This window comes from Penaeus chinensis, chromosome 6 (assembly GCF_019202785.1).
Source record: "Penaeus chinensis breed Huanghai No. 1 chromosome 6, ASM1920278v2, whole genome shotgun sequence".
NCBI classification, from domain to species: domain Eukaryota; kingdom Metazoa; phylum Arthropoda; class Malacostraca; order Decapoda; family Penaeidae; genus Penaeus; species Penaeus chinensis.
This window is the reverse complement of record NC_061824.1, coordinates 5,036,070-5,048,569: the sequence shown is the minus strand read 5'-3', so window position 1 is coordinate 5,048,569 and position 12,500 is coordinate 5,036,070. Positions and strand designations below refer to the sequence as shown.

The 12,500-nt window shown below is 37.3% G+C and overlaps 1 protein-coding gene across 3 annotated transcripts in view; it reads right to left on the bottom strand.

Annotated features, from left to right (window-relative positions):
- The window catches only part of LOC125026487 (inositol hexakisphosphate kinase 1-like), a 26,699-nt gene that overhangs the window by 6,067 nt on the left and 8,132 nt on the right, over positions 1 to 12,500 (bottom strand). For all 3 annotated transcript variants that reach the window (XM_047614964.1, XM_047614967.1, XM_047614966.1), the window contains exons 4-5: positions 11,378 to 11,622; positions 7,351 to 7,526 (exon numbers count right to left, since the gene is read on the bottom strand). In XM_047614964.1, coding sequence (XP_047470920.1) covers positions 7,351 to 7,526; positions 11,378 to 11,622 — 421 coding nt within the window. The remainder of the gene's footprint in view (positions 1 to 7,350; positions 7,527 to 11,377; positions 11,623 to 12,500) is intronic.

Genomic DNA, 12,500 nt, shown 5'->3' with positions numbered 1-12,500 from the left:
TGGCATTTAGAAGGGGCTTTTGTATTTCCATTGATAAAAAAATGTAGAATGTAATGTCCACAAGTGCCAGCTTCTGGGAGGACATTATTTCCATGCTCAGGATCCTCTTCCTGCCTGCCTTGATCGGCAGCGCAGGTTGTATTACAGAAAATTTAATAGTATGAAAAAATAAATAAAAGACACAAATAAGAAAATGTTAGTTATTGTCATTATTATTGCACTGAGTTATACTCTATTACCATCTGGATAAAGCAAATCAAATGACGAATATAGACATTGGAAACTGGCATAAAAGCATAAACATTGCAAAAATATGGAGTATTGTCACCATACAAGAGTGTGTTCATTTGTGCCTGGCCTGCAAGCTGCACACCCAGCAGAGTGTCCACTCACACAAACCAAATGCCCACATTTTGGGCCACCATTTTTACTATTACTATTACTATTATTCCTTTTTACTCAGTAGAATACTGACAGAATAACTTTTTTTTCCGTTGTAATGTAAATGATTTATCAAATGCTGGTAATGAAAAAAAGAGAGAGAGAGAGAGAGAGAGAGAGAGAGAGAGAGAGAGAGAGAGAGAGAGAGAGAGAGAGAGAGAGAGAGAGAGAGAGAGAGAGAGAGAGAGAGAGAGAGACAGAGACAGAGACAGAGACAGAGAGGAGCAAGAGAGACAGAGAGACAGAGAGACAGAGAGACAGAGAGAGAGAGAGAGAGAGAGAGAGAGAGAGAGAGAGAGAGAGAGAGAGAGAGAGAGAGAGAGAGAGAGAGAGAGAGAGAGAGAGAGAGAGAGAGAGAGAGAGAGATATGGATTCACAGCGGTAAGTCTAACAATTACCAAGCTAAAGACTAATGAAGATTAAGTGCTGTGTTACACCAGATCTTCGTTTTACTCATACTGGCACATGTTTCAGATTTGTTGGAAGCCATCTCCAAGGATTTTTTTTTACATGACCATAAAATTCAATTTGCAATTCTAAGAGGTAGCTGAACTACCACTTCAATATAGGCAATTAATCTAAGGGCGAGTTACATCTGTCTGACCAAAATTACAGTGAAGAAAGCAGACATAACTGCTCACAACTATACATGCATTATATTACCAACTGCTACAGGAAACACTAAACTTTATCATTAATATTACCAATATGATCACTGACATTCTATTATCATCATCATCATGATTATCATTGTTACTGCTATTATTATTGTTCCTTTATTACTCCATAGTAATATAAACATGGGATCTGGTGCACAGGTAATACCAATCGGGTAAGAACTCAATAAAAAAATTCAACTTCATTGACTCTGTGTAATTAGTCCAAATGCACAGTGCATCTGAGAATCAGGGAAAACAAAATTTTAAGAAAATCTACCCTTGCGCAATCACTCAATCACTAAACACTCCTCCTTTTCATCAGCTCCACTTTTGCAAGATAAGGAAAGCCACATTTCTTTCTTCGGTCTTGGAGTAAGTGAAGTCAGGGACAAATGAAAGGTCATCATCTTCAGCATAAGCCCTCATCAATGGCCTCTCCATTTGGTAACAAAGTTCTGTAAGGTTGCCAGGAACCACAACTGTCAACACTGAATAACTACAACTATAACACCCAACATAATACTTATGTAAATGATCTCCATGCTGACACCATAATTCTAACCATACTATTTTTAATACAATAATGTTGGTGCTGCATATCATCATGTGTAAAATCATGAGTCATGAGTTCCCAGCCAGGCTTCTTTCACCTGTTCACCATGTGCTCTCCCTACCCTTTTCTCCTATTTTTTTTTTTAATGGTTAATGGAAGGGGTGTAGGGGAAACATGAGTAGGATGAGGTTGGATTGCAGCATTTACTATGAGTGAAGAGGGAATGGGAGTAAAGAGATTGGTGAATGAATGAGGTACAGATATATTATCTTGGGTCATGATTAGATAGTTTTGAATGTCCTTAACAGTTTCTGAAATGAAGTTGATTGGGGAAGTCTGAGAAACAAAGGCTTTCTTTTGAGGGGAAGAAGATGAGACAGGGGAAGACGATGAGACAGGGCAGAGGAAGAGGTAGATGTAGAAGAGGATGCAGTAGGATAAGATGGGGTGGTATGTTTGGATTGTCTGATGAAATGAGTTGAGCAAAGAGGAGGAGGGGTAGGTACCAGGAATTGAAAGTGGCAAAATAATCTGACTGGGAGAGGGAAGGGGTAGAAGTGGGAATGTAAGAAGTAGGAGGAAGAGAAAATGGAGGAGAAGCAGAAACATCTTGGGGAGAAGGGGGAGGGGCAGAGCAAAGAACAGCACTGAAGTAGGTAGCAAGAGAAAAACCCTGTTTGGGTGCTTCCTGCTTGGCTGTACACAAAGTGAAGCCAAGATTGAATCTGAGGACTACTACTCGAACTTGTAGGTAGGGCAGCTCCTATAAAATATATTATGGGAGACACCACAGTCAGGACAAGTGCATGATTATGCAGGGCAGTTTGGCAGTTTCACTTTTTTTTTCTTCGGGACTTTCCATTCCCACGAAGGAGTCCCCCCCCCCAAAAAAAAAGAAGTGAAACCGAGACCGTCATCACTGATGACAGCCAGAAGTAAGGGTGTCGTCATCTATCATGACGGCCGGAACATTGGCCAGTAAGGTGCCGTCATCTCTTCATGCCACCCGGAAGATTTGGGTTAAGTATGTAGGGACAAGAATGGTTCATCCCCTCAGGGGTAAGGGATAGATAACTAAACAGGGGAATACCATACCTAAAGCTCCCTGAGGCCACTTAGGACTGACCAATGCCAGCCTTTTATCCTTTCAACACAGCTCTCACATCTTAAGAAGTGGACAGGAGAAGGGGTTCAAGAAGAGCAGAAAAAGGACAGGGGGAGATAAAAAAGACTGTGCACATCTACCTGAGCTGAGCTCTTGTCTCCATATCCCAAGCCCCCCCCCCAGGACAACAATGCGCACAGGATAGGGGAGGAATCTTATTCTTAACTCAATGCTGCCGGGTGGTTTCCCCAATGCAAAAGCCCTCTCTCCTGGGTTGTTTTCATAGTGGCGCAGGCCCCGCTGCTGGGGGATTGTGTTGTCACCATAGTGTGCGCGGCATGACTATACATGCCCCCAGAAAATGGGACTGGCGCACCATGTCATATATGCACATGCCACCCGGATTATAATCCAGGCATACCATGGCATGTATGTACATGCCACCCAGCGGCAATGGATTAAAAGAATACAATTCAAAACATATTCTCAAAATAATACATATGAAAATACTTGCTATAATTATCATATAATTATATTCTAATTTATTATATTCCAGTAAGTTTAGCACTTGTAATCCATTGTGCTGGGATGGTATGACATATATCCCTGTGCTTTCAGTTTATCAACTGTGTTTACACATAGATGACACCACAAGTGATTAGTCACCATGGAGTCAGTTACTAGTCTTTTCCCTTTTCTTGATTTTCAGAAGGCTCTCACTTTATTTTCAATTTTTTGTTCATTTTTCCTGTTGTGAATGGGTTAATATTTGTAATTTTCTTCTTCCCTTTGAGATAATTTCACTAGTTAATGACTCCTTGCAAACACAATTAATAAACTAAACTCATAGTGGGCATGGTATAATTTTTATACTACGGATGCCTTGAGAGTGAATGTCTAAAGGTTACAAGATTATTTCATATTACATTTTTTTGCTTGGCACAGTTACTGTGCTTACAATGAATTGTATTTGTAAAATCTTGTGTTGACTTTCACACTGCCAATTAACCCATATTGTTGGGTGTGTGGGGACCCACATGAGCAGCTCTGATAGGAATGTGTTCACTGTGTTCATGCACCATGCCAGGAGAGCACCCAGGCCAGGCAAGTCTCACACCACAAGAGCATTAGCAAATGACAACAGTCCCGGTGTTTAGTAAACATCGCTACCTCTGGAAAATGTTAAGGTCCACAGTTGTGGCAGGTGATATATGTTGGAATAAGCCAGCTACTGGGCAATATGGGTTAAATCATCTAAAGTGTCATTAGCCATACCCATGGCCTGGCTGGCACCTACAGCACAGCTGTAGCAGTTCTTGGCAATCTCACTTAACACAGTACTACCAAGTGTAGAGAACATTTGCATGGGAGTTGGGTGCCAATGTTATGGGCAATTTATTTGTTCCCGACTGTACATTATGCTTTTTACTCTGTGTCTTGCAGTTTGATAAACTCTGTGCTTTTGATGACTTTGGTAGTGCATTTCCTGTTTTGTTAATTTTTGAGACTATTCCCTCTTAGCCATTAACATTCTATATGCTGATTGAAGTTTAATCATTGTCCTCACTACTTGGCCCATGACTTCTTCTAATGGGTACTGTTATTCTCATTGTTGCTAATCTGTTCCCACATCAATCATATGTAATTTTTACAGTTAGTGATTTTGTGTTTTAGATTAGCACTTTTCTTTGTTAAACCCTAAAAGCTAGGTGGCACTGATTAATACCAATTAAAAATGTAGGATAAAAGCTGAGTGGCAGGAGCTATAGAAAATTAAGAAGAAAAAATCATGTGCTGTTTTAATGTGCAACTGTGGGATCCATATAATTGACCCAAAAAATTCTAGGAAGCCCAATATGACCATTCCCTCCTCCCACCACACTCTGACCATTTCTGCCTACTTCTGCCCACTCTTTCTGTCCCCTCTTTTTAGTTGATTATTGTGCTCCATAATCTTAGTATGACATGTAACAAGCTCTATCTCACATTGCACCACACTGTCTTGTTCCTTGGTTACTCATGTTAGCCCACCAGCACACTCCTGCTCATCTCACTCTCTCAGTATACATCTCAAACTTTTTCTTTACACTGTTTGGAATATAATAGGCATTGTCAACATGTGATACATTTTATGGTATAAAACTTGTGCCTTTTAGTTCTTTGGCCTTTAATTTCTGCTAGTGTACAGCCTATTTTCAACCTTGTTTGTTTAATGTTTTCTAAACATTTGATATTAACCTGTGAAACATTTGTTCTAGTCAGAAAACTGTTCCTTATAATTTGTCCACCCATTTAAACCTAAACACACCCATCTGATCTAAAATATTGAATAAAATGAGGTGGGCAAATATGCCATCAGGTCTATAAGAAAGTACTCTTCAAACTACATAGAAAAAAATCTACCCTTGCTGAAATTTAAAAAAACTGGAGTTGCTGGTTGCAGAGGACATAGTAGTAGACATAGTATGTGTTTGATTAGTATCCCTATTAAACCAATTTTTAATGGTTTATATCATTGGCTGCTCCTACTCTTACATGCGGTCTTCTTAGATCTGCAGGTTAGTGTTGCGTTCTACTGTCATGTGAGACCCTGGTTTACTCTATTTTTCCATGGGCATATATAATCAAAGCCTCTCTGACACATCTGACATATCAAGAGTACATGAACTCTACCCTTTTATACGAATGGACCGTTATTTTTTTGTCAACAATATTATAATCACATCTTAAATGTTGACTTATTTCTATGTATCTCATTTTTTTCCTGTATGGTTTTGGTCCCACTGAGTGAGATTCAGGATTTGTGTAAAGGCTGATTTCTTCAATATTGTGTCCTGAAATGTTTTCCAAAGTTAATCAGTTGAATCATCTTATGAAAAAAAAAAGGCTGATGGGCAGCTGACAGCAACATCTTGTCATAAAAAAATTTGGTTTAGGACCAGAGTGACAAGAGCATCTCACCATGGGAAATTGTTGCCAAGTGGCAAGTGACAAGTGCGGAAGCTTTTAGAGGGCCTTATTTCCATTGGTTAACCTGGGTGGACTGTACCATCTGTGAGTCATACCTGGAACAGTTCTGTCTAAAGGGAGAACACTATATCTAACCTATTCCTGCTAGCCATTACAGGCAGAGCAGGGTGTGTTGCAGAAAACTGAATGCAAAAATAAAAAAAATAATAGTCATTTATTTTTATTGTTATTGCATGACTTGGAGAGATAATATGAAACCTGCTGTATGAACACAGACTATTACTATCTTGATACAGAATAACAAATGACAAATATAGATCTCAGAAAATTGCAAAACAGTATAAATGCACCTGCAGAAAGAGATAATAGCATTGCAAAAAGGAGGCAAGAAGTTTCGATATTGTGCATGAGTGTGGCTTACAAGCTACACACCTGGGAGAATTGCCACTCAAGTAAGGTTAAAGCCTGGATCTTGTGAGTCATGAGGCACCCAGATACAAAAGATTTATGACACTTTTGTACAATGTCAGTGTAGGATATTCCCTTTAGTGTGTAATGAGGTCTTCTCAGACACTCATTTTTATTAGAATATTTATTACTTATACACTATTACCACCTTATTTTTTTATAGCCAGGCATGTCCATAACCCATGAAAAATCTACTCATCATGATGGGTACAGCTATAGGTGTCATAACTCGCTCTGGTGAGTCAAGTGGGAAGGGCTGCTGTACACAGTGAACAATTGGGCCATGTGCAGGTAGCAAGATGCCCAGATCAATGGGTTAAGTCTGCATTATTTTACTTTCATGATCATTACTCTACAGTAATTGGGCACTATACTGCAATCCTTATCCTATATTGTTTTGTTATACATTCCTCAGTTTAGTCTTTTCTTTAATTGTACTTAATCCTGCGGGTTTGCTCGCTATTGTGGTCTTTTTCCCTCCCACCAAATTTTTTCCTAGACCTCAACTAAAGAAAAATTTTATTTTCTCAGTCTAAGAGGTCGGTAGCATGGATTCCCCTTCTGTCACCATAACTATAACAGCTAATGTTACCTTCATCTTTGATATTCAGCTTTCCTTATCCTGCAACAGTGGGCCAATAGAGGGAGGTAATTTTTCATCTCTCATATGCCTCATTATCACCATTATCATTACAATTATTGTTACCATCATTTTACTATGGTCTTGATTTTTACTTCAGTTTATCCAGTAATACTGGAAACAATCACTAGCATTGCTAATATTAATCATAATATTAATATTAATCATAATATTAAGCCATCTTCATTGCAAAAGTATTCTTATTATTTTTTCTTCTCACCAACTAAACATGATTTTCAAATCATAATAATCATTATCTTTTAACTGTTTACTAAAAACAAATATCAAATAAATTTAGCTACAGATTATTATTCCTCATATCATCTACACAATACTAATGATGCAACTAATATGAATATTTTATCGCCATCATTAATATAATGATGATCATTCTCATCATTTATTACAATCAGTAAACCAAACCACTTCCCCATCATTATTTTCTTCTGAACGTATGGCATAAGTGGTGCAGAGTGACAAGAGCAAAAGAAAAAGAATGTATGAGATACAGTACCTGCATTCCTACCAATCTGACTCCTAACGTGATTGTGGTTGTGTTAGCCGCTTTGGCAGTTTGACTTTTGCGTTTGCTTTCCGGAGCGTCATCCCCATATTGTCTTGTCCCCATCTTCAGATCAAGAACACATGGATATCTGAACTTGAAGGTGAGGTTCTCCAGCATTATACATTCTGAAATAGGAAAGTACAGTGAAATGAACATATACTGTATATATATACAACAAATAGGTGATATACCATTCAAACTTCTAGGAAACCCAAGGAATGAGTTCATTTTTAAAAGGGGGAAAAATAATAATAACAATAACAATTACAATAATGATAATAACAATAGTAAGCACATAAATCATAATATCACAAGTAGTGAAGCAATGTGCTATTACTTAATAAAACAAATGTCTTTCCGTCTCTCCAGGAAGCCTGAAACAAAATTCTGTTTTATTACAAAATCAGTAAAAATGTGTGCAAAAAGATGTGCTCTTCAAAACAAACCTTTTCCCAAATAATATAGATATGACAAGACACAGCATAAAGAAAAGAGAAGACAAGAAAAGAAAAGAACAGTAAAAAAGATAAAAAAAAAAAAAAGAGAAGAAAAAATAAAAGAAAAGAAAAGGAAAGAAGAGAAGAGAAAATAGAAAAGGAAAGTTGAGAAAAGAAGAGTAGAGAAATAAAAGACAGGAATAAAACAAGAAGAGCAAAGAAGAGAAAAGAAGAGGAAAGAAAAGAGGGGAGGAAAAAAAAAAAAAAAAAAAAAGAACTGATTTTCTTACATGGACAGTGACATGAGGAACCTTCTTGGAAACATATTTCATTTCATAAGAAACTTTCTTGGAAATGTGCTTTAAATCATCAGTCATGGTTCAATGTACTATCCACTGTAGGTTTTTGTGAATACTGTTGCACACTTATGGCTCTACAAATGCTCAGCCACCAAAGAGTCAATTAGTAAGTCCAGCATGACCTCTCCTAATTTTCCAATTCCTTGAATTTTCAGGAAAAACAAGTAGTAGTGGATTACAAATGTTTCAAACATTATTGTTATCATTATTATCTTTATTATTACTATTATCATTATAATCATCATTATCATTATCCTTATTATTATCATTATTATTATCATCATTATTATTTTTATTATCATAATTCTATAATTTTATTATCAATATCTAAGTTCTTTTTATTATCAATATCTAATTTCTTTTTGTTATCATTATTATCATTATTATTATTATTATCATTATTACTATCATTATTATTATAATTATTATTATCATTATTATTAACATTATTATCATCACTTTTTTTCAGTGTTACTTTATTCTGTACAGCTATAGCAATCAACAGAACATTGTTACTCAGTTACTATGAATGCACATCAAACTTTACATTGTGTTAGGTTATGAAGTTAAGAAGGACTTCTGTAATTAAAGAACATATATGTAAGCTATAAATACATCATTAAAGTTCGTAATAATGTAGATGTCTAAAAAAATAATAATATATATACTGCCTTTAATAATATACAATCAGCTTAACCTCAAATGGCATAGTTTCAAGTTTAAGTCTTCTCTATATGTGGAAAATAATGCATAGTTTCAAGTCTAAGTCTTCTCTATATGTCGAAAATAATCATAATGAAAAATTGGCTGTTACTTCAACATCAGGAAAGAAATGTTTTAACCCAAACCCGCCGGGTGGTTTCCCAATACAAAAGCCCTCTATCCCAGGCTGTATTCATAGTAGCCAGGGCCCCACTGCTGGGGGAATGTGTCAGCACCATAGCATAGGCAGCATGACCGTACAAGCCCCTGGAAAACAGGGCTGGTGCACCAAGGCATGTATGCACACACTAACCAGAATATAGTCCAGGCATGCCATGGCATGTATGTACATGCCACCTGGCAGCAAAAGGTTAAGAACAAGAGATGGTGAAAGAAGTCTCATATGATGTTAACAAAATTCAATGCAGAGATCATGGAATATTTCATCTTGTGAAATTACACAACTCTGTATATGCAAAAGAACAGACATACATAGTTATGACTAGTAAGCAATATAATACAAAAATTAATATACAAAATTAGGTCTATATATCATTTAACCCCAAACCAACAAGCATGGCATGTACGTACATGCCATGGCCACTTTGAGTTTACTTTATTAATTGTTTTTACACATAGATGGCTACACTTGTACTAAGTCACCAATGAGCCAATTATGAGTACTACTTGTCTCACCTGTTTACTCTTTTCTTAATTTTCAAAAATATTTTGTCTTCTTATATTGCCACTACTAATGTCAATAACATTAGAGTAATTATAACATCTATAATAAAAATAACACCATTGATATTGATAGCATAAAAAAAAGTTTTTCTCACAAATTCAAGGAAAGTTGAAATCGGGTAAGTTCACAAGGTCTACTAATTGACTCATTTATGGCTAAGCACTAGTAGAGCCATCTAAGTGCAGAGACATTTCACAAAAAAATCATTATGTTAAGGCAAAAAATCCCATCATGTCATGAGCTTTTGTTCAAAATGCTAGGTGGCATGACATAATGTGGAAATATCATGATCCAGATGCATAATTTCTGAAGGATGAACACTGTTAAGGTAGGATACATCTGAATTAAGGAATATAACCCCTTTAGGCTTTATTTCTCATAATGTACTAGTAGTCTGCTAAATTACTCATAAGATGACTACAATGCACCTGAGGTACAGGTATTTCTTCTACATTTACATGTCATTAAAACTATATTAATGGGGTGAGTGAAAGCACTCAGACAAGTAACAATCTCCCTCATGTTTCTGGCAGTTGCCCCGGTGGGTAGCTGTGTACACGACCTAACTTTGCCATCCCAAGTGGAACAACAAATTTATACCCTGTCACAAATGGGGTTAAAGAATAGATTGTTTTGTTATGTTATTCATAACATATAGAGAGGAACACTAGATGTTGATAGAGTGGGTGTGATGAAAAGAAGCAATATGGGTATGTATAAAGACAGGAAGGGCAAAAGGAAGCTAAGAAACACATGAGAGGATGACATGCTTGAGGCCATCTGGGAAAGAGGGCTTTAATCCCTTCCCGACAGGTCACACCGTGAAGCGTCAAAACAAACCGCTCGATCTGTGGCATGCGGCTGTATGCCGCCGCAGCACGCCAAAGCGCTACAAGCCAGTGATTCGGCTTGACGTACTGAACTTCCGTGCTCACAGTCGGTGCTTTGCCATTGATCTCCAGAGCGTAGTTTTTAGTTTTTTTTTCTTCACCCGTCATCAAGTGGTTAAGGAAGCCGCACAGAAGTTTAACATCTACTTTAAAACAATAACCTTAATCAGTTATTCTAGCATCTGGCTATAGTGTCCACAGAAAAGAAAAGAAAAAAAATCATAGAAAATAAAATAAAAGAGAAATAAAGAAAACACACACACACACATATACATATATGTATATGAATATATATATACGTATAAAAAATAATACATACATATATATATATATATATATATATATATATATATATATGATATATATATAATATATAATATATAAAATAAAATATACACACATATATACATACATACATACATACATACATACATGTGTGTTTTTACTATATATATATATATATATATATATATATATATGTGTGTGTGTGTGTGTGTGTGTGTGTGTGTGTGTGTGTGTGTGTGTGTGTGTGTGTGTGTGAGTGTGTGAGTGTGAGTGTGAGTGTGAGTGTGAGTGTGAGTGTGAGTGTGAGTGTGAGTGTGAGTGTGAGTGTGCGTGTGCGTGTGCGTGTGCGTGTGCGTGTGCGTGCGCGTGTGCGCGTGTGCGCGTGTGCGCGTGTGCGCGTGTGCGCGTGTGCGCGTGTGCGCGTGTGTGCGTGTGTGTGTGTGTGTGTGTGTGTGTGTGTGTGTGTGTGTGTGTGTGTGTGTGTGTGCGTGTGTGTGTGTGTGTGTGTGTAAGTGTGTGTGTGTCAAACACTAATAACACATGACAACCTGTACTCACCTACAACATTAGAAGAATCAGACTTTTGTTTCAGTTTGTGCAGTGTTGTCTGGTGGCATTGCTGTAGCCAAGGATTGTGTGTGTCTGGATGAGTAAGAGATGATAAATTTTCATCTGCTGAGGTTCTGGTGTTGGTGGCCGCACTGCAGGCACTGTTGGGTGATGTTGGTGGGGTGACTGGGTGCTCATCCTCTTCATCACTTTCTAGTTCAACACTACTGGAACTAATGCGCCTGAGACATCTTCTGCAAAGAATGTACATGAAAGAATGAATAGTACAAAATGAACAGTACAGTGTGTGTGTGTGTGTGTGTGTGTGTGTGTGTGTGTGTGTGTGTGTGTGTGTGTGTGTGTGTGTGTGTGTGTGTGTGTGTGTGTGTGTGTGTGTGTGTGGGTGTGGGTGTGGGTGTGGGTGTGGGTTTGCGTGTGTATCTGCGCACATATGCATTTAAAATGCTGTTAAATACATTCACTGATCAATTTACAGTTACATTTTTTTCTGAAATATTTATATATTACTGGAATACTGGAATCATCTGCACTCGCACAGCATTTTCCAAGTGAAAATAATTAAAACAAATACTAAATGTATGACAGAATGTATCAAAACTTTTTTTTGCCTTATTTTCTCAGACAGGCATGCATCTTACTGTAGATGCATTTTATACTCCAGAATATATGGCATATAATTCTATAATAAAATTTCACCTACATGTACTCACAGGCTGATCCTTCACTAAGTTTGAATCATACAATAACAGGTTGCAAGACTTTTGATGAGGGCATTGTTTTCATTATGGCTGTTACATACTGATATTTGTGGAAAAAATGTGTCAGCTTCACTGCCTGCATATGGGCCAAAATAAAGGCATTAGGCTTACTTGAGTGGCCACTCTGACCCAGTGTGTGGCAGGGTGCACACAAACACTCATATGCAGTGACACGACTCTATGCCTCCACTTTGAAATGCTGTTTTCTCTTTTTCTGCATAAGCGCCTTTTGCTTTTAAGCCATTTTCCAATGTCAACATTTGTCATTTGATTTGCTTTATCCAGATGGCAATAGATTGTTTTCCTTGCACAGAATCCACATCATCTTTCTAAGTTGTCCATAATTTAGTGCA